Genomic DNA, 26,022 nt, shown 5'->3' with positions numbered 1-26,022 from the left:
AAATGGAACATTGTGAAATATGTTGCGATGAACAGTTAAAGGAGAAATTCCCTCAGGTTGGTTTGGAAGAGTTTTACAAAACATATTTGGACAAGCAAGGAGAAATATCCTGCATTTTACAAACATGCTCTAATTATAACTTCGCTATTTGGAAACACTTACATGTGTGAATAGCTTTTTAGTCGGATGAAGCATATCGAATCCCGAATGAGAACACGAATCACTGATGTGCATTTGGAAAACTGTTTGCATGTAGGAACAACCTTACTCGATATCAATATTGATGCACTTAGTTTTGCCACACAAAATCAAACTTCTCACAAAAATTTTTTTTTGTTCATTTTTAATTTAAAAAAAAAAGTATAATCTAATAAGTTTTTATTCTTATTTATGTTTTATTTTATTAATATATATTTCTTTTTTGTTTTGTATACTTAATAAAAAAAACCCGTGTGTGGCCCGGTAGGAAATATCATATTTAGAATCTGGCCCGGCTGCTGAAAAGGTTGGCCACCCATGGTGTAGAGCAAGAAATAAATAGACTAAAGAGAAGGTAGTGTCCGGCTAAACGCGGTCGTTTTCTATGCCTAGGGCCTCAGTGGCAGGGATTTGCAGTGGATTTGCAGTGCATCGTGCATAATATTGTGTGCACTCATTTAACATCCACGCCCGCTCCAAAAAACTCTGCCACTGAGGCTTTTCACTATGGGTAACGAAAACTCTTTACCTGTAATGAAATTTATTATCAAAACAGTACACAGTTTTACATTATTCACGTTAGTGATATATAAATATGCGTACATAGATAACTCACCCTTCTTGAGCAATTGCCTTAATTCCGCTCTCAGGACTGTAAGAAAAAGAAGGCATTACCAGTGTTGAACCATGCCGAAGAGCTGCCATTGTGACTATTACAAGGCCAAACGCATGGAATAGTGGCACCTGTCAAATCAGAAAAAAAAGTTTCTGGTAGAAATATACTTCATCCTGGTTTCAAAATTATAATATTATATACTTAGATATGTACTAGAATTATACGAATATATTAGTAACATGAAAGACACGTGCAAAATGTATATTTTATGAGGATTTGGGTACAAGAGGCGTGCAGTTCATTATGAAGTGGATGCAGCGCACCACTGATTGTTTTAAGATTTTTTTTAAAAATATAAATATTCATAATAATATAATAAACGAAGCTATCAAGAACCGTTGAATTAATCGAATATTATTATATTAGTATATCTAAATATTAACTATTATAAATTTAATATTACACATCACGTTATGACTATTGAAATAGTTTTATAGCGTTGCTTGCATTATCTGTAGAGAGTCAGTGAGGTGTAGAGACATTTACAAAATCCGTTACGTAATGACTGTCAATCAATTTCGTATTATATTAAAGACAGTCAGTTCAAATAAAGATTATTTCATCGGGTAATTAAAAAAGGTTATTTTGATTGATCTCAAAAGTTAGTTTTCAATAGAACAAGAACAAACGAAAATTACAATAAAACTATAATAGAAAGAAATGCACGCGTTCTAGCATAGTCATTTCGTAGTAATAATCATTATTTATTAAAAAAAATAATCTGTCATCAGCCATATGAACTAAGCTAATTGTCTCCGTATTAGTATCCGTGTAATATAAAAAATATGCCGCCGGTTTATTATTCGAGATAATTAAAAAAGAACGGAGTCTCCTATTTGTGTGTTTTGAGTATGCTTATAGATTTCATACTTCGATACGCCGCTTTCAGTGAGATTTCTGCAAAGATTTGAGTTTTACCTAAATGTTTAAGAAAATACTATTAGATAAAATAAGAGCGGTCGTGGAATTACTATACTTATAGATAATATAACATAGATACTAATAGAAATTACATAATTTTACCTGAGTACAGATTTTTTGGTGCGTATCAGATAAGAGATTCCTTTTCCCAAGAAAGTATCCATTATTTATATAATTAAAGTGTGAAAAATACGCTGCCTTTGGTTTGCCTGAAACAGTAAATATTAGGGTTATATACCCACTGAGAAAGTCAATATTATGCTATACCTACTTAGGATCGAACGTGGTAATTTTACAACGTTTTTATTAGGTCGTATTCTAATATGTCCGGTGGTTGGTTGTCCGGTACAAATCTTGCAATCGATTTTTAACTAACTTCCCGACTAGCTAGACATTTGAAACTTTTAGAATATATCAAAACACGATGCCAATGCATTTTTTAATACTTTTAGTTATCTTTAAGTAGAATTGAATTCATTTTCAGTTAATTCTGTTTTGTATGAAAAGTTATTTCGATACCATTATTGGTTGCTAGTGGGCCCGAGGCAACTAAATTATTAATATATACGTGCGTTACTATGGAAATCAATATGAGTGTCAAAATGACATTTCAGCATTATTTCTATCTAATACATTTTTTTGATCGTTTAAGCTAGTCAAGTGATTCAACAGAAAATTTAAAAACGTTGTATATAAAAAGTTCTTTTTATCTTGTAATTATTTATTATTATTTTGTTTTACCTGTGGTTCCTGATGTAAACTGAATGTTGCAAGCATCATCGGGTCGTATTGAAGATTGGAGTCCAGAAATGTTTTTACTTGACGCCGCCTTTCCCAACGTATAAACATCATGATACCTGTATGTTCCACTGAAAACAATATTATAATATATTGCAAAAAAATCGGATTCATAATGGATCACTTTTTATTCACCATACGTATAAATGTAAATAATATTCATCGTACGTTACTGAAAAGTTGATTATTGTTGTGTTGATGTATTTACTTCATTATTCTCTTATTCTTCTGGTGTTCAGTTTTGCTAACTTTTATTACCAGATCTAGCATTTTTGAGCAAGCTTCTAATTTTAATAAACTATTTTTTTTATTCAATGAATAAGACAAGACTAAGACAAGATTTGAGAATGTAAAATTCTATATATTGAATATACATCATTTGAAAACATCTCATGCATAATATACACACTAGGAAAAATCATTTTATAGAAAAAATACAACACCCGACGGGACTTGAATCCTTATTTGCTAGATTCGTTAATATGCTTTTTCAATTACGCTATGGGCATATTACTAAATTACGACGATTTAGAACACAATCACTGCTGAACTTTTAATTACCTTTTAGTTACCACATTTAAATAACACGTTTATTATATCTAATGGCAAAATACTCCAAACGCGCCAGTCGCGGTGTTAGCACTAAATGAGTTAAACTAGTAGTTGTTACCTACGTGAAATGCTTATCGAATTGCGTTATTATGTTGGCTATCGATTTTAGTATAATTAATTAACGTAGGTAATTAATTACCTAATTACTAACCGACGTGTATTTTTGTATAGAAACACTATATCTGTTTATTTTATTTTATTTGAGTTGTCCACTTTCACATTGATATTTTACTTTGATACTTACGGAATTTTAATATTATCCATAATGATAACACTTCGAAGGTCTGGTACAAGCTGACTATTGACAGCGTCTCCTCGTCTCGCGTTCTTCATTCCAGATGCCATGGCGACGAGCATCTCGTAATAGTTCTGTTTTCCATGAGCTGACGGAACCATTAGACATTTGATACCAACTTTGTTGACGCAATATTCCAGCTCGGCGCGCTGATAAGCAGGATTGATCGCCACCTGTAAAATAAAATTAATTTAATAATTTAGAAACCCTCACCAATTAAGCTATCGAGAACCGACGCAAGTGCCTATCTATTCCGATAATTTTTATTTAGACATTAGAGCTGTGATTTCTCTTTTTTTTCATTTCTTTAGAAATTTAACAAATTTCACAATTAAAGAAGAGATTTTCCGGACCGGTAAATTTTAACAATTTTCGCTGAGAATCAAAGTAGAGAATATTTTTAGCTCTTTAGGTCAATATAACCATGATATCAAGTTTTCTTGGACAGCTTAAGCCTAGTGACAATTAATTTCTGGATGCCTCGAGAATCTCATTGATGATTTCTTGAAATTTCATCTATTCAATTCTAAACTATCCTAAACGCCAAACCATAAAGTGTGCAGGAAAGCGAAATTTAGAAATTACGAACCTATACTCGTAATTCGATTTTAGTTCAGTAATATCGAAATATTAAAAAAAACATGGTTTGTGTTTTAATTTACAATTAATTTTGGGGTATTTTTTCCAATTTCAAATTTCACATAATGTCACCTAGGATACCTACTTAAGCAATGGCATGAAAATAATTGTTTCTTAAATTCAATATAATCATATACATTTAGGCTTAGGTATTTCAGAAATGTTGGAAATTTCATAGAGAATCAATTGATGTAAAAAAACGAATTTCGAAAAATTGACATTTAGGATAGCATTGAATAGACGATATTAGAAAATTGATTTCTCAAGAATTCTTGTTGACAACATCTTGTTGGACTCTGAATGAATAGCTGCATACATACAAAATATCAATAATTTACGTGTTGGGGGTTGAAGCAATACAAGTAGGTACACCGTGCACCAAGTTAAATGTGCGATTGTTGATTCTACATATTTAGCTATTTTCAATATTGCTTATAACTTTATAAACGAAGCAGTGCGTTTCAATCCTGTTTCAGGAATAAATATAGGTAATTTATATTATATTGTGTGGTATTTTTTTTAGAATTATTAATATAATAACCATGTCCTTGCTTTTCGTACAAGGTGGTTGTTAGTAATTTTGAACAATCACAAATACTCAGGCTTTGAGACTACCACATAAATATTGTGTCCTCGCCGGGATCGAACCCTTACGCACTGCACAACAAGAGCCGCCTTATTGTGTAGTTTTATGAAAATTGCTACGAACTTATTTTTTTTAATTATAAATTATTTCTCTAAATGACAGCAATAATTATAATCGATTTACCACAGCAGAGTCGGTTTGTTTTTTTTTTGAAATTGGTTCGATTTTATCTAAGACATCTTCTTAGTTATCATCGACATCGTTAGAGATACAAGAAAAAAAAGTTAGTTGACCGTCACCCTTGCGAATAATAATAGGCATTCCATTCAAAATATAACTTCCATAAATGCTTATTCTTTCGGGCCGACAGAGCATGTCGCGATCTCAGCCAATTAGTAGAAAAACATACAATTCCGTAACCATAAGTATAATATTGTAATTATCATATAAATGTGATTTGTCGAGTGCGTAATTAATTAATGAGTCGGTACAATTTTTTTTTTTTGTCATTTTACCGAAGCTTTGACTGCGACTCGCTGTCATATCGCCTCTTCTCTTCTAGAAGGGGATCCGTCAATCAGGACTTCCCTCCTATTCTGTTAAATAACTTTACAATTTTGCCTAGCTCTTCCATCTTACCCACCGCCAGGACACCCTTCAATTCGTCGACATTCTCATACATATCCGCAATTCGCAGCTGCACTCTGTGAAGTTCATATTTAGAGCATTGTAGTGTTATATGCACAATGTCCTCTAAAACATGACATTCATCGCAGAGTTGCGATTCGCTTCTTCCTATGAGGACATCAAATCTTTTGCCCATTGTGTGCCCTGTTCTTAGCCTCAGTATTAACTTAAGCTCATTCCTCGTCAAAGGAGACTCTACAAACCAGGGCACCTCTAATGGTGATGGTAGAATAGACTTACTCCATTTCCCCTTTTCTAATGATGCCCTATGGTGAAAATCTATCCACATACTTTGGCCCATTTTCTTTATAGCCTCATTCCAGTCCAGGTTTTCTGGTATCCACTGATATGGCGGTACCAAAATAATTAATGTATTTGTTTGAAATTGTAGTGCCGGTGATCGATTACCCACTCCTCGATTTGAGATTGTGTTCAGTTTCCTGCCAAGTAGAATACTCCCTTGTATCACAGTATCATAAATTTGAAATCGTTCCAAAACTCTCGAAATAATATAAGTAATTACTCATTGTCGGAATTCACAAGATATTGTTACATAATTGTTATGAGGACTATTCGAGATATTGCTTAACAACACATTTTTTTTTATCTCAATTTGATTGACATGAGCGATATGACTTTAAAAAAATGGCGCAGCTCTTGTCATTTAATAGTAGTCTCAAAAAATTAATATAAACAAATATTTTTTATATTATTTTTTCTGTAATCATACTTTATTGTGTAGGTACTTTATACTCTTAAAAACAAATAAATAATTTTAACAAAAGAAACTATCACTTCATTTTCATCTAGAGCGGACTTATTCAACTTCAAGGACTCTGATCTATTAACCGGTATCAAAACTGGCAGTAATCAACTATACTTACCCATAATTGTCATTCTTCAACTTGAAGCAATGTATTATAATATTTGACTGAAGGTAGGCTATTAGGAGTCGGTATAAATTAAACAACAACACTGTCTTTCATTGTCACAAATAAATACACAATTTCAGCGCTCGAAATGGAAAATTTTACGAACGAATTTATGAAGATATTTACATTATTATCAAATTTGATGTGTATTTTATAAAAAAAGTGTGTTAGATTTTATATTATATAAACTGAAGTACCCGGCTTCGCACATGGTCGCTTCGTGGATACATTTATCTTAGATATTTAAAAAAAAAATAATAAGTAATTATCTTTTTAATATTAAACTATCTGTGTAATACAATATGGCAATATGAAAGTAATTCTAATAGGAGTAAAGGTCAAACAAAAGGACACTAAATTAAAATCGAATCCAAAATATGAAAACGTTATTAGTAGTATTAATATGTAGTAAAAAATTCAAAATTGGATGGAACAAACAAACAACAAACTTTGTATTTTATATAATACTAATTTAGAAACCTTAGCAGAAGTGCGCACAAGAACTGACAAAAGTTTCATCGCAATCGGATGAATGGTATAGGAACGCATACGAATAGAAGACGATGATTTTGTAATTCAGAAATCTTCGCGGGCGTGCGCACGACAACTCACCAAAGTTTCATTGCAATCGGATGAATGGTATAGGAACCATACAAATAAAAGAAGATAGAATAAAGAAGAAGAAGATGGTTGTACTAATTCAGGAACCTTTGCGGGTGTGCACACAACAACTCACCAAAGTTTCATCGCAATTGGATAAATGGTATAGGAACGCATAGGACAGACAGACATTCATTTTTATATATAAGATATAGCCTATAATCTTCGCGTAAGTGCAAGCAATAAGTTGACACAGTTTTATCGCAATCGGATGAACGGTATGGCAACGCATAAAATACGAACAAACAAATAAACAAACAAATATTGATTTTTATAGATTGGCCTATCTAGCTCAGACAGTCAATATATTTTTTCTACAAGACAGACCGATAATTTTACTGATTTCACGAACCGGAACGGCGCTCCGGTGCGCTCCGGTCCATTTCGAGCTCTGCAAAATTTCTAAAAATGTTTCGAGTTGTACTAAATTCATACGGATCCTCGTGGAACCCCGGTTATGTATTTTAGCGCGTGCAGAAGTGTGGCGTCGAAGACTTGAAATATAAGTTGATATAAAATATAATATTTATTTACCATAATGAGTCCAGCTCTCGCTGCAGCCATCATACCGACGACCCATCTAGTAGAATTATGGGAGCATATTCCGATCCTGTCACCTTTCTCCAAGCCGATCTCCAGAAAGCCAGCGGCAAGACGGTCAGCCTGGAAGAATTCGCATCTAATTCTACATACTTACAGTTAATTACGGAATTATTTATGTAAATATACCTATTAATATTCACTTCACTTAATGGAGAAAAATGATCATAATATGAAAATTCAAATCATTCAATGCTGGATTGGCCACGTACATTGACTACTTGAAGAGCTACTAGATCAGTGTCTGCCAAACTTGTTTACTTCAAGGCACACTGGTGAATGGAATTTGTTCCGCGGCACACCAAATAAAAATGCCTTAAAAAAGGAAATGTACCTTATTAATACGAATAAAGGAAATCATAGTGTACCTAAGTTACAATTTTTTTTAAATATTTTATCAACATATACCTATGTAGGTCTATAGGTGGTAATAATTTAATAAGTGAGAAGGATGCTATTGATTTTTATAAATAATTCTGTCAAAACGCGGCTCTTAATTATATAAATAAACACGTTACTCCTCATCTACCATCTGTCGTACAAGTCGGTTTACAGGAAGCCAAGCGGTAGCCACGCTAATTTTCATGGCCGATTTTAGGAAAATTCATGATTTTAATTATGAAAACCTAACCTAACCTAACAAATAATCCAGTATATTGGCTATTTTCAAATTTTGTTTGCCGCTGACTTCCTGTAAACCGACAAGAATCGAAAATTTGTATGGTTGAGAAGGAGATGTCTGGACGGTGATTCAGGAAACTTAGAGATGTTCAGCCAAAATAACTGAATAGTAACGTCGCTTAATCGTCAGGGATGGAGAAAGTTCTTAAAGTGACCATGTCCCATCAAAGGTTGTGCAGCCAATAATAAATATGTACAGTAAAAACAAAACAATGATTCGGTTCGTGGATTGTATGCGTACGAATACGTGTACCGTCGTCAGCGCTGTGGGCACACCGACTGCCAGGTCATTAGTAGCACTAGTATAGATAAATCAGTATACAGTGGCACCATGGACACGGCAAAACCACGATGCAGTTGTAGTGGTATTGTTTGCTAGCATAGAAACAAGCATTGCAGAAAACTATTCCAATACAACCGCGTGTCGCCTATAGTGCCACTGTAGAACGATTTACTTATAGGGCTAAATATCCGCACGCACACCATCGACCAACCAAATCAGTGTTTTGTTTTTACTGTACCTAACTAATGCCATGTCCCGAAACTTGTATACATATGCAGTTCGCCGTGTCACACTTCTCAGTGAAATGTTGTAAACGTTGTACGTGAAGCCAGCGGCAAACAAATTTTTAAAATAGCCGATATACTGGATTATTTGTTAGGTTAGGTTTTAATTCTTGAATACGTGAATTTTGCCAAAATCAGCCATGAAAAATGATTTAATGTGTACATTGAATCTAATAAAATTGGAGACCGTATAGTATACGGTCATCTCTTTCCAATAAAAAGGCTGACGGCAAACTGCCTAGGTGAAATGTTTTACGTAAAATTTACATGTAACCAAATAATACAACTCGACTAAGAAAGAAATAATGGAATCACCATTAACGGAGAATAATATAACAGCACCACATATTTGCGCTGACGATATTGTTGTCTTTGTGAAGGATACCAGAAAACCTTCAGAACATGATGCAAATGAAAGCTGCAAAGCAAAACTAATGATAAACTGCTTGGCTGAACCAAAATAACTAATTTATTTACAAAACACGTGCAATATAAATGATTTATGTCAGGTTGTATCCTCACCTCTTCAAGTACTTGACTGAACGACAAAGAGAGGCTCTCCTGGCATGAGGTGACGAATGGTCTATCAGGCCATCTGTCAGCTGCTTCTTCGAGGCATCCTCCTATAGTCTTGAACTGTAGAGGATCTTCGCCAATATTGTGGATATAGCTCGGTCGACTTTCCGTCCGCCGCAAGCCAGTAATGCTGATCGACCGCGAAGGAGGTATGGTTTTGATATTTGTAGGTTGAGCACTAAAACCAAAAAGAATTTATTCACTATAACACTTTAATAATATCTCATCACAGTTTGATAGATTCTTATAATATATCGACTGTAGAAAGGAAAAATAGCGTAACCCTCGATTTTTTCAAAGTAGGTTTTATTGCTTAATAAGGTTGTACTCAATTAAATACACGTTGTATCCAAATGATGTAAGCTGCAAATGCCGATTTATTATCTAAATTTAGCTTTCAATTTAAAAAAAAAAAGGAAGGAATTACGTGGGAAAAACGACTGAACCATCAGTTTTGTTGGATTTTTTTAAATTAATTCAATAATTAATATCAGATTAAGTATAATATAAAAAACCAAATCATTAATTATCATGCATTTCATATTTTGTATTTTGACCGAAAACCATAACAAAAAGTTTTTTTGCCTCCTGTAAAATTTGAGTTGTGTGGATTACGCCCTTTTTCCTTTCCACGGTTGATATTATTTTTAACATTACAATAGGCCACGAGAGCCAATGAAAGTAGTATAGTGAAACAACAGCTGTTTTGACGAAAATGTTCATTTTCCAACTATGTTTACAAGTTATTTAGTCGCTTACAGACTCGCACAAATAAAATTGTACTTATGTCGGGGACCTACGGGTCAATTTTCAAACAAATATTCCTAACGAGATATCTAATAAACCCTTAACTAGACGATGCTACTGATTTTCGCTATACCCCGCCAACCACTTACCGCACCCTTTCGCTACTTCTAGAGTGGACGGTAACCAATGAATCGCTGTGACATGTCGCACCAACAGGTAGTTATCATGTGCGCCTATCCAGTGCGTAAGGCATTGTCCGGTGGCTCCGGGCTTGATTCTCGGTGAGGACACAATATATTTATGTGATTTTCTCAAAGCTTGGGTGTCTCTTGAACTTGAACTCTGCCATTCTGGGCAGTGTTGACCTGTATGTCCCTGATAACTATCTTAGAAATAGAGAGCATCAATTGTTTATTTTCCCAAGGTGCAGAACCAACCTGCCACTGCTAATGCCAATTGAGAGGGCGATAACTATGTTCAACCAAATTACTTGCACTATGATTGCACTACAAAATGCCAACGATGATAACGCACCGATAAAAACATATTTTTGAGGTGTTACAAAATATGTTATATCTTATCTTAGTATTTTAGTTTTAAAAAAGACATATCTATATATTATGTAGGTACGTCTCGATTTGAATAAAACGTTATATATTTACACTTACCAAATAAAAAGCAAACACCTGATGTAACAAACACGCATCACTGAGGGAATATTTTAAACTTGTGAACGGTCACTGAATTATTTGTGATAAATTATAATAGCATGAGTAATTATTTTATTTTATTTCTTTCTTATGACATACATACATTGTCATGGGTACTGTACACATCCTGAAGCGGCCCCCCTACCTATCGCTAAGGTTAAGGGCAGTATGATTTTCTACAGTAGTGTTTCCTAAGTGGTTTCCACTGAACCCCAGGTTTAAGAGTATTCCGTGTGTTTTTAGAGATTTTTAAGTAAATCCAGTTGATTTATTGAGTTGTCGGCACTTATTATGAAGCACTGATCGCGACCTCCTTTTATGGTAACCAAGTAATATGCAAACCTTCACCACAGTTTAATTATATTGATCATCATATCGTACAGGATCGGGGAATTTCGATTGCCACAAAAATGATGCTTGTGCAAACATTAGTGTTCTCGATATTAGTGTTCTCGAGTCGAGTCGTGGACCCTGAAGGCAAGAGAACGGAAAGCAATTGATGCCTTTGAGATGTGGTGTTGGCGCCGAATGCTTTGCATTTCTTGGACGGAGCACAGGACGAACCAGTCAATCATCCAGAAACTGAAGATAAAGGAACGGCTCTCGACGATATGTCTGAGAAGAATTCTGCAGTTTTTTGGACATATTGTCAGGCGCGGACCGGACAACCTGGAGAGACTGGTAGTTTTGGGTAGCCTCCAGGGAAGGCGAAGCAGAGGAAGATCGTCTGCGCGATGGAACGACCAAGTGAAAGAGCTGACTGGGGGCACCATCCATCCTGCCCTGAGAGAAGCGGAAGATCGAGAAGGATGGAAAGTCTTGGTCGCTCAAAGGATGGCGAAATTTAAATGTGGTCACGATCCTCAGCCATGAGTGCACGACCAAGAAGAGAGAATCGTGATGGAAAATAGCACCGCAGACGACTTTGTGGGCACCCCTTGTGCGGGCCATGGTACTCCGTGTCACATTCGCCTATAATATACTCGTAGAAGTAGACACAAGTAGACACGTTTTGGTACAGAAAGAGTGAAGATTTTTTTAGGATTTTTTTCCCATGACTGATAACAAGAAATAGAAGTTCTACAAATTTTATTGACTTTAAAGATTAGAAAAATAAACAAGTAATAAGATTTAACTCCACAGTGACGAACTATCATTTGAGGCAAAAGGATGTAAATCTATACCACAAACTTTATAATTGTTTTTAATATTAAAAAAATAATTGAACATGTTTATCTTTTATATATTCTAGAAGTGCTTTAATTAAAAAAAAAGTTTTATCGACCATGTCTCATCCTAATAGGATCATATGGGCCTCCAGAGAGTAGAGGTTTGTATTAACAGATTTTGTTTTTTACGAGAAATGGATGTCAGCCACTTGCTCAACCTATTAGGTCGATACCCTGACTCACACACACATTGAAAAACTATATGTGTACTTGCCAGACCCAGGATTCGAACCTGAGACCCATGGCGTGATAGTCCAACGCTTAAGCCGCGCGACCACCGTGGGTGAATTAATTAAATTAGATAATATAAAAACAAAATGATCATCTTTGGCGTATCGTGTATTACTGCCAAAAGTTGGTAAAGTCGAAAAAGAAGTAGATAATTTAGGTGATTAGAGTTAACAGCGGTTTATGTGTCTATATATTATAAATATGTAAGTATGCTAGAAAATAATCAAGGTAATCTGTCATATAAGAGCACAAAGAAATTATTAGCATTATGCCTGATTTTAGAAGGCATGTCAAACATCAAATTTCAATTAATCCATAACAATGATTTCGAGACTTACCAACTTTTGGCAGTAAAAATATGGTTTTAGAAGTAATTGGCAATCATCTAAAATATAAATTGATTTTTTTTTGCTCTCCTGAACAATTGAGGATATGGATAATATTATGTGCGTTCGTATGCCTCTGAGGTAAAGTGGTAGAGATTTATGTATTGTGAAGTATGAAGAAATTTATTAATTTACCAACTTTATATGAGGACTTACACTTTACTTTACATAAAGCCACATTTATAAATTAGTATATATTATGGTATATAGATATTTTTTCTTACATTCTTCACTAAGTTTATAATATCAATTTGTTCTACTCACATGATTCCAATGAAATAATCCTTCCCCCTGGCTGTTGTCTGCCGACATATCCTCTGCAGCGAAATCATTTTTAAAACTTCGAGATCCTTCTACTGGACTTTCAATATCCTCAAAGCATTGTTTACTTTTTTTCTTATTAAACTCACTCAACGTCAGCCATCGATCAGCGATTGGGCAAAACAACAGCTGTCTGAAATGAAAATATTGTACCTACGTATAAGTTGATAACTCGAAATAATAATACATTTTGTATCTAAGTGGATATATGGAGATAAGTATCTGGCATTTAAATGGATAACAACATGCCATTATCTGCGGGATTGTGGATATATTTAGTTATCATTAAAATAATGCATACATTAGCATATTATAGCAATATAAATAGCGGTGAGTATTTCTATTTTTTCATATAAATCAATTATTATATTATTTACTAATCATAATATTATGTCAATTGTAGGGATTGCAGTACCGAATGAAAATGTCAATACCGGTTATTCGGTATTTCTTAAACATTAAAAAAACAGAAGTAGGTGCTTATCAATAAAAATATAGCTACTAAAATCTTTTAAAAATATTATTTTATAGCAAAAACCTACATACCTACATTTATTAAGTCGACATTTAAAAATATGTATTGATCATAATTGTAGAACTAGTGATTTTTTACAATAATTTGAATATATTGATAATTTTAACAAAAGTGCTCAAAAGTTCATCAAGTGCAAATAAGTCTGGCTGCAGGAAAAGCTTCTTAAATTCAACACTTGAACAGTCATCAATAATTATTTTGGATTTTTAAAACCGGTATTTCGGCATTGATAAATACTGGAATACCGGTTTTGAAATACCGGTATTGAAATCCCTAGCCAATTATACTATCAGCTGTGGAGTGATCTGCGGATCTATTCTATACACAAGCCTGCTTTCGGTTCGCTACGGCAGCTAAATATGGTAGGAAAGTATCGAATTATTAACACTTATTGTAACAATTACAATAAGTTAACCATCTGACCTGCCAAAACTGTCTATCTCGGTCTAAAATGTATCACAGCTAAGAGAGGTGCTGTTAAAGCATAGTACTTATTGTAGCAATTATAACAAAATTATTGTAATTGTTACAATAAGTGTTAATAATTCGACATTTTCCTCCCATACTTGGCTGCCGTAGCGGACCGAAAGCAGCCTTGTGTATACAATAGACCCGCTGGTAGGGTTTGGGTAGAAGGACCTGTGCGGCGTGCGCTTACATTTAAACGATGTCTACAACATTGATTCCAAAATAAATAAATCGAATCTGTCTACATTTTATGTTTATACTTTTCGTACTCAGGCGATCGCTAATTCAAATGCAACTTACATAAGTATGAAAACAATTGGAATTTTAATTTAAAAAGTTATAAGGTTATAAATTATAATTATTAAAATGCCATTGTAATTAAATTATTGGAAACGAACAAATTCGTATTACAATATTGATAACAATACGTATTATAATATTAGGTATTTAATTTAATAATAATATTACAGTGTGTTTGTTACCTAACATTACCATAACGCTAAAGGATAAAAAGAGGAATGAGTGGATAAGGAAGCAGACAAAGGTTTGCGATGTAATACAGTTCATTATAAGCCTCAAATGCAGATGGGCTGGACACATAGCTCGAAGAATAGACAATAGTTGGACAAATTAAGTCATCCAGTGGTATCCTAGAGGTACAAAACATCGTCAAGGTAGACCTAGAGACCGCTGGATCTATGAAATGATAAAGTTCTGCGGAAGTACGTGACAAAGCAACGTACAGGACCGAGAGAAGTGGAAGCAGCTTGAAGAGACCTTCATCCAGTAGTGGATAGATTCAGCCTGATGATGATGATGACCTACTTATTTAATTATATAATTATTATACACAATCGATAAGTTTTATTGCCTATACTAAGTACTTAAACGTTTTAATACCAATATCGTGACAACTTGATAACTCGAAATATGTACTAATACTCTTGTAATATTCTTGGTAGGTTCTTATAGGTAATGTTAAAACTAATTTCAATCCATACGAACCCAAATATGAATATGTGTATAAACGTAACTACTTAAGTGATTTGTAAACGATTTGAATTTACCGTTTATTCAATTATTTTTTTTTTTTTTGTTTAAACGTCTAAAATTGAGATTTTCAGAAATTTCCACGATCTTCAATCAAGGCAAACAATTCTGATATTGTGTGCAAAGAATCACTACTCATATATAGCGTTGATGCATATATTATGACGGAATTGTGAATTGTTTTATTATTATTTTATTTTTTCAATGCCGTCCAGCACTACTAGTTCTCGCTGAAAATCTACTATATTTTGTTTGTATAGGTTATTATTGTATACTATAAGAGCGTCTGTACACGTTCATGGATTTACTGGCATCAATAGTATGTGAATTAGACTATTGCCATAGTAACTGTTTACACGCGAAATTGATGACTGTCTTGCCAATCTCATTCTACAAGCATAAGCGAGACGCATTGTTGTCATTGTATAATGCAATTTGACTGGTTGTGAAAATTTTCAAACGTCAAAATGCTCTGCGCGGTGTAGTTTGTATTTTTTTTTGTCAACTTAATCACTGTCGTTTTACTGCGGATGCGCATACGCCATGCAAGTAGCAACTATCGCATGAAAATTCAGAAGCTTTTTTGATCCATACATGCAGGCTTGCAACTTGCACGATAATACGTATTTACATTAGTATTTTATCGTTATGTTCACGATAGTACGTACTGCCATCAGTAATTACATACACGTGTAAATCAGTTAAAATTAAAAGAATGAAATAAAAAGGCGTATCGGATAGTTTGAAATATTTCGGGGTTACAATATTAAATTAGAACTTTATTGTTACATTATCCTTCCATCGTGTATGAGTATCACAAAGCCTTCATTTGCCTTCCGATTTCTCGGATGTCTGTTGTTTCTAAAGTTCTAATTATATTGAGATACACGTCGCGTACTATCACGTGACGTCACAGTAAGCTGCCACTACGGGGAAAAGGTGTGTAATGTCGTTTTTCTTGGTGTTAAAAATGTTATCAGACTGATGCTCCAGTCCCGTACCACATTATGAACCTTTAAACGAACATAGTTAGTAAAATCTTCCGAAAACACCAAAACAAGAATGAGGTCACCTCACACGTGCCACACTGCATCGATACCCGCACGACTCAATGAACGTTTTTTTTATCATTTTCTACATGCCTACACAATTTCAACTCATATAAAAATCGCGTGTTTTTTAGCAGTTGATACTACATATTTTCCATAAGAATGTTGTCTATTATCTATGGTCTGCAGGTTAGGTTTTGTTCAAAATATTATCTATGGATGCAATATAGCAAGTAATTTTAACGTACGCACACGTGGAAGCTGTTAAGATTAATTGAAATTAGCATGAATAATGAATAATAATTCAAAATTGGCACTCTCCATCATTGAACTTACAGAGGTGGTGATCGTTCAAAATATTCTGCAAACTGACGAAACCATAGAGTAAAATTGTCGCCGTGACAGCGTGACAGTACGCGACGTGTATCTCAATATAATCACAACTTTACACACGTGACGCGTTCGTCCTATATCTATATACAATGTATATAAGATGCACGTGTCAATTATACATGCTAACTAAGGCGGTCTAATTTGAGAGAGTTTTTCCCCTAACTAAAAATTGGAACGCTAAAGATGTAATTCTGAGCAATCAATCTCCTTAAATAATCCCGTCCTCTGGCTTAGGGATCTCGATGTAAAAATATAGTATTCCGGTAACTATGTGGAGTATTCTATATTAGAGCTACACAATGTTGACACTGGCGTACGGTTATCATAAAACGAAATTAATGCCATGGTTAAGTGTGATAACTTGATAAGATAAGATATAGTAATATATTTATATATATATATCACTATATTACACTAATGAGATGATAGTTATCCATATGTGAGCTTATTGGTCATGATCAACCAAAATCAAAAGATAACTGGACGGTTAAACATAATAATAATACTCATCAATCACTAATATTTTTTGGTATTTCTCACTGATAATAATATATGATAAAAAAAAGTGATACATATGCAAATCTGTTATGACATGTACTATTTTTAAGAGAGCCGGATATGTAAATGTAATATAAAAATAATATAATACTAGCTGTTGCCCTGAACAGTAGTTAGGGTAGAACTTCCAAGCCGGTTTAAATCGAAAACCGGATAACCGCGTGTTTCTAAACTACCAAAAACCGGGTAATTTTACGCGCTTAACCGAGCAAATTCTTGTAACTGTACGAAAAAACAAATTGAATTATCTAAAAATCACTGCGCAGCGCGGCATGACACACATGAAATATTAATTACCTACTATATAATATTAGGTATGCTTACTTCCCTGAGACGACCTGATAATTGGCTGACAATCATTCAGAGCAATAATATTCTTATCATGAGAAGTCTAGCATAGTGGTAAACCTTTGTAGAATGAAAATGGAATTTCCCAAAATCCTACCTAATCAGCTTGGTTCATATCCCATGTGCACTTGCTGACTCAAACAATAATCCTTTTTGCTTATATTGACTTTTAAGCAACCTGATAAAACAATATTAGAACTATTGAGAAAAAAAATAGTATAGACCACATGCATTCACTTGAACGAATCTATAGAGTGGAACTTGCCGAACAATTTATCTGGGCCAGACAGGGAGATGTTTCGTTACTAGAATATGAAGAGCACGTCGTGATATAATTATTATTAGTAGTGATATTTTCGGTGATTTGCTATATGTATTTTGTATTCGAAATTTTTTTTTTCTGTATTAAATTGTATGTTTTTTGTTTTTAAAATTTTATTTTTCTGTGTAAAATTGTACTTGTAAGTATGTTTTTATTTTAATTAAATTTTTTATTATTATTATTATTTTATATATTATCTTTTTCTCTCTTGTGAGGGTAATATTAAATTAATTTGTTATAATGTAAATATCATGTTGTGTACGTCTTGAATTTAGTTTTGTTATGTCCACAATTGTTTATTTTCTTAAATAAATAAATAATATATTAATAGAAAACAATTAAAGCATGCTATTCACCATTTTCCAAACACATTATAGAGAGATTGTGGATCCTACACATGGTGCGGTGCATCTATGTAAAAAGTTTAATTTCAGATAATTTTATTTTTCCAAGATCTTTTTTTTCGACCATGTCCGATCCTAATAGGATCATATGGGCCTCCACAGAGTAGAGGTTTGTATTAACAGATTTTGTTTTTTACGAGAAATGGATGTCAGCCACTTGCTCAACCTATTAGGTCCATACCCTGACTCACACACAAATTGAAAAACAATATGTGTACTTGCCAGACCCAGGATTCGAACCTGAGACCCAGGGCGTGATAGTCCAACGCTTAAGCCGCGCGGCCACCGAGGGTCTATATATGACTTAATTAATGTAGATGAGAACCTATTTTAATACCCATAATTCAAATCTATGCAGACTTGGACGATAAATCTTTCATGTAAATACAAAAAGGGAAAAAAACAACGCTACTGTTGTGCGAAAGAAAGAAGATTTAAAAAAAAATGTCTTATAGTCGATCTGACGATGAGTTAATCATAAATTACTCAAATATTGTAAAATTAACAAAAACTTTATTTTTAAAACCGTTATAACAGTGTTATACCACGGAAACGCAAATTCAATTAATAATAATAAAAAAATTGTATCTGTTATTTTCTTCAATGTCATGCATTTTCATCAAAAAATAACAATAAAAAAACAACATTTATATTCAGTCATGGAATTTTATTAGTGACCAAATAGGAAATAATTTATTGAATATATGCCAATTGAACATAATCACAAGATGGCAATGAAAATACAATTATTGTTTACCGTCACGTGTCGATATTAACTACTTTAAATAAATTATTCATGTTTGACATTCAACTGTATTGATATGCATAGTGCATTTTACACACACTTTAATCATTCCATCATAGCACCTATACACGTACATGGATTTATTGCCACGTAAAAGCGTGTAAATTAAACTATCGCAGCAATAATACTTTACACACAAAAATGTTGATTGTCGCGCCAATTCTTTTAATCCTAAGTCCCAGCGAGAGGGAATGGGACAACTGGACGCCAGGACAATTGGACGCCGCACTGTCGTAGACACGTAAACAGAACGTAAGCGATGAATTTTAATCAGTTTCTATCTACTACCTAGTAGTTTTAATTCATTTTACTCTTAACATAATGTTTTTTTATTGTGGATTGAGAATAACCGAGCCTAAGGCTTTATATAAAAATAAAAAACTCTTTTTTCGTTGGAACTTAAATATGTGCACGATTAAATCATTATTTACGTGTGCATATTTAAATTCTCACTAACTATTAAAGATAATATAATAATTTAAATATAAATAATAATACTAAATATTTTTTTAAAGTACGTATAAAAACCTAACGTCTATTTATTTTCGAATTGCGTGGCGTCCAGTTGTCCCGGCACCAAATCGTCCTAGACCCCCAGCGAGACGCGCCTGTCGTTGTTGCGGGCATGTTTTGTGTGCTGCATCATGACAATAAGTGTTTACATTTGGTATGTTATTGTTATGGTCGCGACAATATGTATTGCCTGCAGTACATTCACTCACGCGTAAACGGGCTATCACACTACATCTAATAATAATTATCTAAAGTAATAAAGATTTCAAACCTTTTTAATAGTGCCTGTACACTGCATGGATTTACTTGCACCAATAGTGTGTATTTTAGACTATCGCGATAATAACTGTTTACACATAAAAGTGCTGAATGTCTCTCCAATCCCATTCTTCAAGCGTAAAGCCGCGTTGACACGGTCCAAGTACGATCCAATTACACTTGGACCGAGTGCCATCCAAGTGAACTCGTATGAGACATCTTCATACTAATTATTCCTATCCAAGCTACTTGGACCGCGTCCTACTCATCCAAGTTAACTTGGATAGGAATAATTAGTATGAAGCTGTCACTTGGATGACACTCGATCCAAGTGTACTTGGATCGTACTTGGACCGTGTCAACGCGGCTTAAAGCCAGACGCTAAATTGTCATCGTATGGCTCTATTGACAGATTCAGACAGGTTCGGACAAGTTCATAGATAATCGGTACCTAGACGTCAAAATATTCTGTGCAGTGTAGTTCATTATTTATTCAGGCAGGTTAGCTACTATCGTTCTACTGGTCATGCGCACTGAGCACTGAGAGCGTGAGAATTCGGAAGCTTCTGAACTTTTTGATACATGCGTGCAATCTTGCAATTTGCACGATGATACGTGTTTACACATGTGAATTTTCTTGTTATGGCCGCGATAATACATAATGTCAGCAGTAAATCCATGTACGTGTAAACGGGTCATAATAGCGCCTGCACACGTGCATGAATTTACTTGCACCAATAGTTTGTATTTTAAACCATCGCGATAATAACTGTTTACACGTAAAAGTGCTGACTGTCTCGCCAATCTCATTCTACAAGAGTGAGTGACACGCAATATTATCATTATTTGCTACTATTTGACAGATCGTAAAAATCGGTTACCCTCAAAAGAGTCTCTGCGTTGTATAGTTCGTTTTTTTACCGGAAGGTTCGCTACTATAATTCTACTGCGCAGGCGCATATATTGCACGGTATAATTGTTGCGTGGAAATTCAGAAACTTCTTAATTTTATGATTCATCTTCTAATTTGCACGATAATACGTGTTTACAGGTGGATTTTTTTGTTATAGTCGTGATAATACGTAGGTACTGTCAGCAGTAAATCCGTGCACGCGTAAACGGGGTATACGAAGGCATACATGCTATTTGATCGATACTTCGATACTTTATTTCGACGGGGATACCGAAATTGCTATTTTTTAGACAAGCTTCATTTGATACCGATACTCGAGAGTATTGATAGTTTTTTACTGATAATTCGATACGTTTGATACTTTCCGTTCAATACCGATACCAGCATTTATACTTTTGCTTTCGATATGACTGACTGCAAAGTTACTACGATGTATGTGTTTTTTTACAAAATTATAATCAACATACATTAACATATTATTTTTAAATCACTTAGTACCTATTTGATATAATACAACAACAAAAATATTCACAAAACAATAAATTTGACAACACCCTTAGTAAATAATATATTTCAGTAATAAAACTGTAAAACGGTAATTACAGGAGGTCCTCATTATCCGAGTCCTTGCAGTTACGAATTTGCAGTAAGATGGAAAAAAAAACTATAAAAACACATGAAATACAAGTAAAATAGCTCACAGTCATCAACACTGTCACTGTCAATCTTTCAATTTGATACATGTGTATTTTTCTTTTCTAAACATGCCCAATTATACCCATTTACTAAGTAATAATTTTTACTCTCTGTTTTAAGCAGATTCGCTTGAAGAGGTATTTTTTCGGTCCCGATTACCCTTAGATAACGACAACCCCCTCCCCTGTAGAAGTAATTTTTGCTACTCTAGAAGTTAGTAGGCAAAATAAACTTAATACATTTTTATATAAGGATTTTTGGTTCTAGTCGGTTATGTGAAATACAGCGGCAAACACATTTTGAAAATACCCTATATACTGGATTATTTTTTAGTTTGGGTTAGTTTAGGTTAGGTAAGGTTAGGTTAGGTTAGGAGAGCTCATGATCTTTTGACACATAACTAATTAAAAGATTATGCGAGATAGAAGATATAGGATTATATTATTATAATAGTCGTAGAGAATTGAAACAATGATTTATTTTTAAATATTCAAATCAATAACCAGCTAGTAATTTATGAATATTTAAATATAGTGTTAGTATAATATATGTATTATCTTAAATATTGTGTATGTATTTCTCTAAAGACCGTAAGATATAGCAACCAGCCGGAAAACGAGATAAATGCCGACTGGAATTACACAACAGCTAGCATATTTTTTCTATATTAGGTATTTGACAACATACGGTTGCGTTTCTTTTTTAGTATATTAGATATAATTATAAATAGTTATTAATATAAATAATTAGTATAGATAGATAATGTTTTGCAACTGGTATTTCTCAGCCTTTTTAGATACAATTTACATAAAATTAGTAGCACTTCGTCATCATAAAAAAGTGTAATTTTTCGAATAGTTATATTTTATGAACATATGTTTTTACCGCATAATGCTTGAAAATAAAAAAATATGTAGTACCATGTAAGTACGTTTTTTAAAGATGTTAGGTACTAAATAAAATTGTGCCGCTGGCAAAAAATGCTGTAAAACTTTTATAAGAAAAGTGTAAGAAATTGTAAGTATAAGGAAAATATAATATTTTACTACAATTAAGAGAAAGTACGTATTAATGACGTTAGTAAAGCGACAAATATATTGATACACGTCGCGTACTATCACATGACATCACAGTGAGTTGCCGCTATGGGAAAAATATATAATGTCGTTTTTCTAGGTGTTTAAAATCTTATCAGACTGATGCTCCCATTCTGTAGCACATTTTCAACCTTTAAACGAACATTGTCAGTTAGCAACATCTGCCGAAATCACCAGAACAACAATGAGGTCATCTCACGCGTACCACACTACATCGAAACCAGCATGACTCAATGAACGTTTTTTATCATTTTCTGCACCCTACACATTTTCGACTCATTTGTTTTTAGCGGTTGGCATTAAGTATTTTCTATAATAATGTTGTCTATTATCTATAGTCTGCGTGTTGGGTTATATTCAAAATATTATCTGTTGTTATTTGTCTATAAGCACACATAACAACTGTTAAAATTAATTGAAATTAGCATGAATAATGAATAATATTTCAAAATACTAATACAATAGAGTTAGCCCTCTTCATCATTGAATTTACAGTGATAGTGATCGTTCAAAATATTCTGAAAAATGACGAAACCGTAGACTAAATTGACGCCGTGATAGCGTGACATTATGTGACGTGCATCATAACTTAATTGAAGCATAATGGACATTTTATTTGTCAGATTTTCGAACATGCTTTTTTTAAACAAGGGTTATGGTTGCACATTATTAAATTTGTTTTTAACAACAAAATTAGGTAAGAAATATCTCTATTACCTCAACTAATAGAATGATGTTATTATCAATAAACTAATAAACAGTGTATTATACTACAAATACCCGTTACTAACCTCATTAAAACAGACTTTCTCTTAATAGTAGTGTGATCTATTTTCCTTACATATACTTACAATAATTATATCTTACACTTTTCTTATAAACGTTTTGCAGATTTTTTTTGCCTGCGGTACAATTTTATTTAATAACTAATATTTTTAAAACAATGCACCCACTTTCACGCTACTACATATTTTATTTTTTAGTTTTTATGCGATAAAAACATATTTTCTAATGTAGTGTATAACGTATCTAAAAACTGAGAAATTTTACCTGTGAAAATCTGTACTGGTATCTATACTGAAAAAAGAAACGAAGCCGTATGTTCTCAAATTGAGAAATATTTAAAATAATCAGTAAGTATAAGTGAACAACGAACGAAGTGATAGTTTTATATTAATAATGAAAATTGTATTTTCAAAAATATTTTTAGTTAAAAATGTGAATATTGTTTCTAAGCGGTGTACTAAACAACATTTACCAAGCTGGATCGCATTGACCGTGAAACTAAAACGGGTTTCTAGATGGTAGATGTTACTTTGAATTTAGTGCGTTTTTGATAGAATTCTAATACATAATAATATGCCCTACTGGAGAAAATAATGGTAATACAAAAACATCAATGTATTTGAAAAAAAAATAGTCGTTACGAACATTGTATGGAATAATGTGTGAAGCAAATATTATAACCTAAGCAATATTGTATAATATCGTAGGGACTACCGCCAATAGTTGGTAAGTTTTGAAATTATTAATTGCAATTGGAAGTTTGATAATATTATGTCCTCTATAATCAGGCATAATATAATTTCTTTATGCTTTATGTGCATGTTCTATAATATATCGGATAGCCTTGAATTTTTTCTAACATACATAATAATATTTAGATACATATACATATAATCCGTTGTTAATTCTAAATACCTATATTATCGACTTTACCAACTTTTGGCAGTAACCTCACGATGATTTTTAATAAATTATATGAATTATATACTGTAAATTTTGTTTTATTTTATTTGATAATATAATGTCTATACACAAAAAATCCAAGTCAACGCTTATGATGTCCTCAAAAAAATGTCAAATGTCGATGCATCTGAATATGATATTTGTCAATTAATGTAAACTATTATTTAACTAATCGCTAATCAATATCATCTCCGTATATGAAAGTTTTTTATTCATGTTACTATTGACATCTTAACATAATACGAAGTTATAGATTTTCATTCACTTCAAAAATTTATCTAGGTATATATAAAGTAAAATGACGTTACTTAAATTCAGTATAAGTAATTAATGAGGTATAAATGTTATATATATTATATTTGTATAATTCATTTAATTATATTATAATATATTAAATATTCTTACCTATTTTTTTTAACTTTTCACAACACTTAACAATGATTTTTTTAAAAGGAGGCACTAATTTTGAAAACTTTTGTTATATAACAAATTCACTGGGGAAAAATATATTTATATAGAATTTCGACACAAACAAACAATAATTTTATTCGGTGAAAATTGACTTGAGTGATTGTTAATTGTTGTGAATTATTTCTCTAGTTGACAAATCTCTATACCGTACCTGAGCCTGACACTAGAGCAGATACGCGACTGAGGCCTACTGCCCGACTGTAATCAATGCGTACCACAAATTCACTTCACAGGAAACTGTAAACATGGATAACAGATGCCTAATAATTAACTATTATATAAACACAGTAAAGTGAAGGTTATACATATAAATATAATCATTGAATACTATTTCTGTTTTATTTGTTCATAGGTTCTTACTTCACCCACGCATTTGGTAATATGGTGTCTTGTATGTATTCATATTGTCACTCTAGTTTGATTTATGTTAAGTTATTCTTAACTATCCTTCAAAGTCAGAAGTAAAATATCGGGTGTTACTATTACAAATAAATTGTTCAAGAGAGAGCAAATTGTTTGGCTTATTCTCAATGGATACATTTATATATATTTTGACATAAAATGTCTTACATTACCAAAACACGTATGTTACCACGTGAATGCACTGGGGGCCTACTTCGACTATAGCAGTGAATGATACATCGCTTGAGACGCAAGCCTGCGCACCAAATAAAGAATGGTGGCAATTTCAAAATCATTTATGATTTTTACACTCTCACCACCTAAAACTTTAATATCTCGTAAATTACTCAATATTCACTAACGAACATAATATTATAATACCTATTAGAAAGCTTAAACACGTCGTATTAAGCAGGTTTACGGTGTTAAAATTAACTGCTGCACTAAAGAATGAAAACTGTCAAAATCAAAAGAAAGAGACTATAAAAATAATATACAGACACCCGCATTCAACTTGTCGGCGTGACGTTTTATGTAAATTTAACAGTCGTAACTTAAGGGGATAATTCTTTCCTGCCAGAGGTACCTAGCGGAAAAATACGAAGCTTGCAATTTAAGACATTTTGTTTATACTTTACAATTTAAACTGTTTTATTAAGGGGGGTCATATTATATTATGATAACAGAGAATCTAGCAGAAAAATACGAAGCTTGCGATTTGAGATTTTTTTTTGATAATTTACAATTTCAACTGTATTAATTATTAATAAATATGTATTTGAAAACCTTAAAAAGATTTCTCTTTATTTTAAGTCAAAGATAAACTTATAATTGTAAAAAAATGTGAATTTGTCACATATTTGGTACATAGGTTACGTTATTATTACACTATTTTTATGGTTATATTTATTATTAAAATTTAGTTTATTAAGTTTTCAA

At 32.9% G+C, this 26,022-nt stretch overlaps 1 protein-coding gene across 7 annotated transcripts in view; it reads right to left on the bottom strand.

Moving 5' to 3' along the window:
- Positions 1-25,344, bottom strand: part of Acsf2 (Acyl-CoA synthetase family member 2) — a 33,794-nt gene extending 8,450 nt beyond the window's left edge. Inside the window, exons 1-9 of one of the 7 annotated variants that reach the window (XM_085960296.1) lie at positions 25,252-25,270; positions 24,616-24,704; positions 12,996-13,185; positions 9,375-9,606; positions 7,539-7,667; positions 3,450-3,673; positions 2,537-2,664; positions 1,898-2,004; positions 815-942 (exon numbers count right to left, since the gene is read on the bottom strand). In XM_085960296.1, coding sequence (XP_085816422.1) covers positions 815-942; positions 1,898-2,004; positions 2,537-2,664; positions 3,450-3,673; positions 7,539-7,667; positions 9,375-9,606; positions 12,996-13,063 — 1,016 coding nt within the window. In that variant the 5' untranslated portion in view covers positions 13,064-13,185; positions 24,616-24,704; positions 25,252-25,270. Of the gene's footprint in view, positions 1-814; positions 943-1,897; positions 2,005-2,536; positions 2,665-3,449; positions 3,674-7,538; positions 7,684-9,374; positions 9,607-12,995; positions 13,186-24,615; positions 24,864-25,251 lie in introns of those variants that run through there. The other 6 variants (XM_085960295.1, XM_085960298.1, XM_085960299.1 and 3 more) reach the window with 6 other exon arrangements.
- Positions 25,345-26,022: the final 678 nt, after the last annotated feature.

The sequence above is a fragment of the Rhyacophila brunnea genome, unplaced genomic scaffold (genome assembly GCF_057557595.1).
Source record: "Rhyacophila brunnea isolate RB1 unplaced genomic scaffold, BYU_Rbru_1.0 scaffold_11, whole genome shotgun sequence".
In the NCBI taxonomy this organism is placed as follows: domain Eukaryota; kingdom Metazoa; phylum Arthropoda; class Insecta; order Trichoptera; family Rhyacophilidae; genus Rhyacophila; species Rhyacophila brunnea.
The sequence above is the reverse complement of the archived record's forward strand: the minus strand, read 5'-3'. Positions and strand labels throughout refer to the sequence as shown.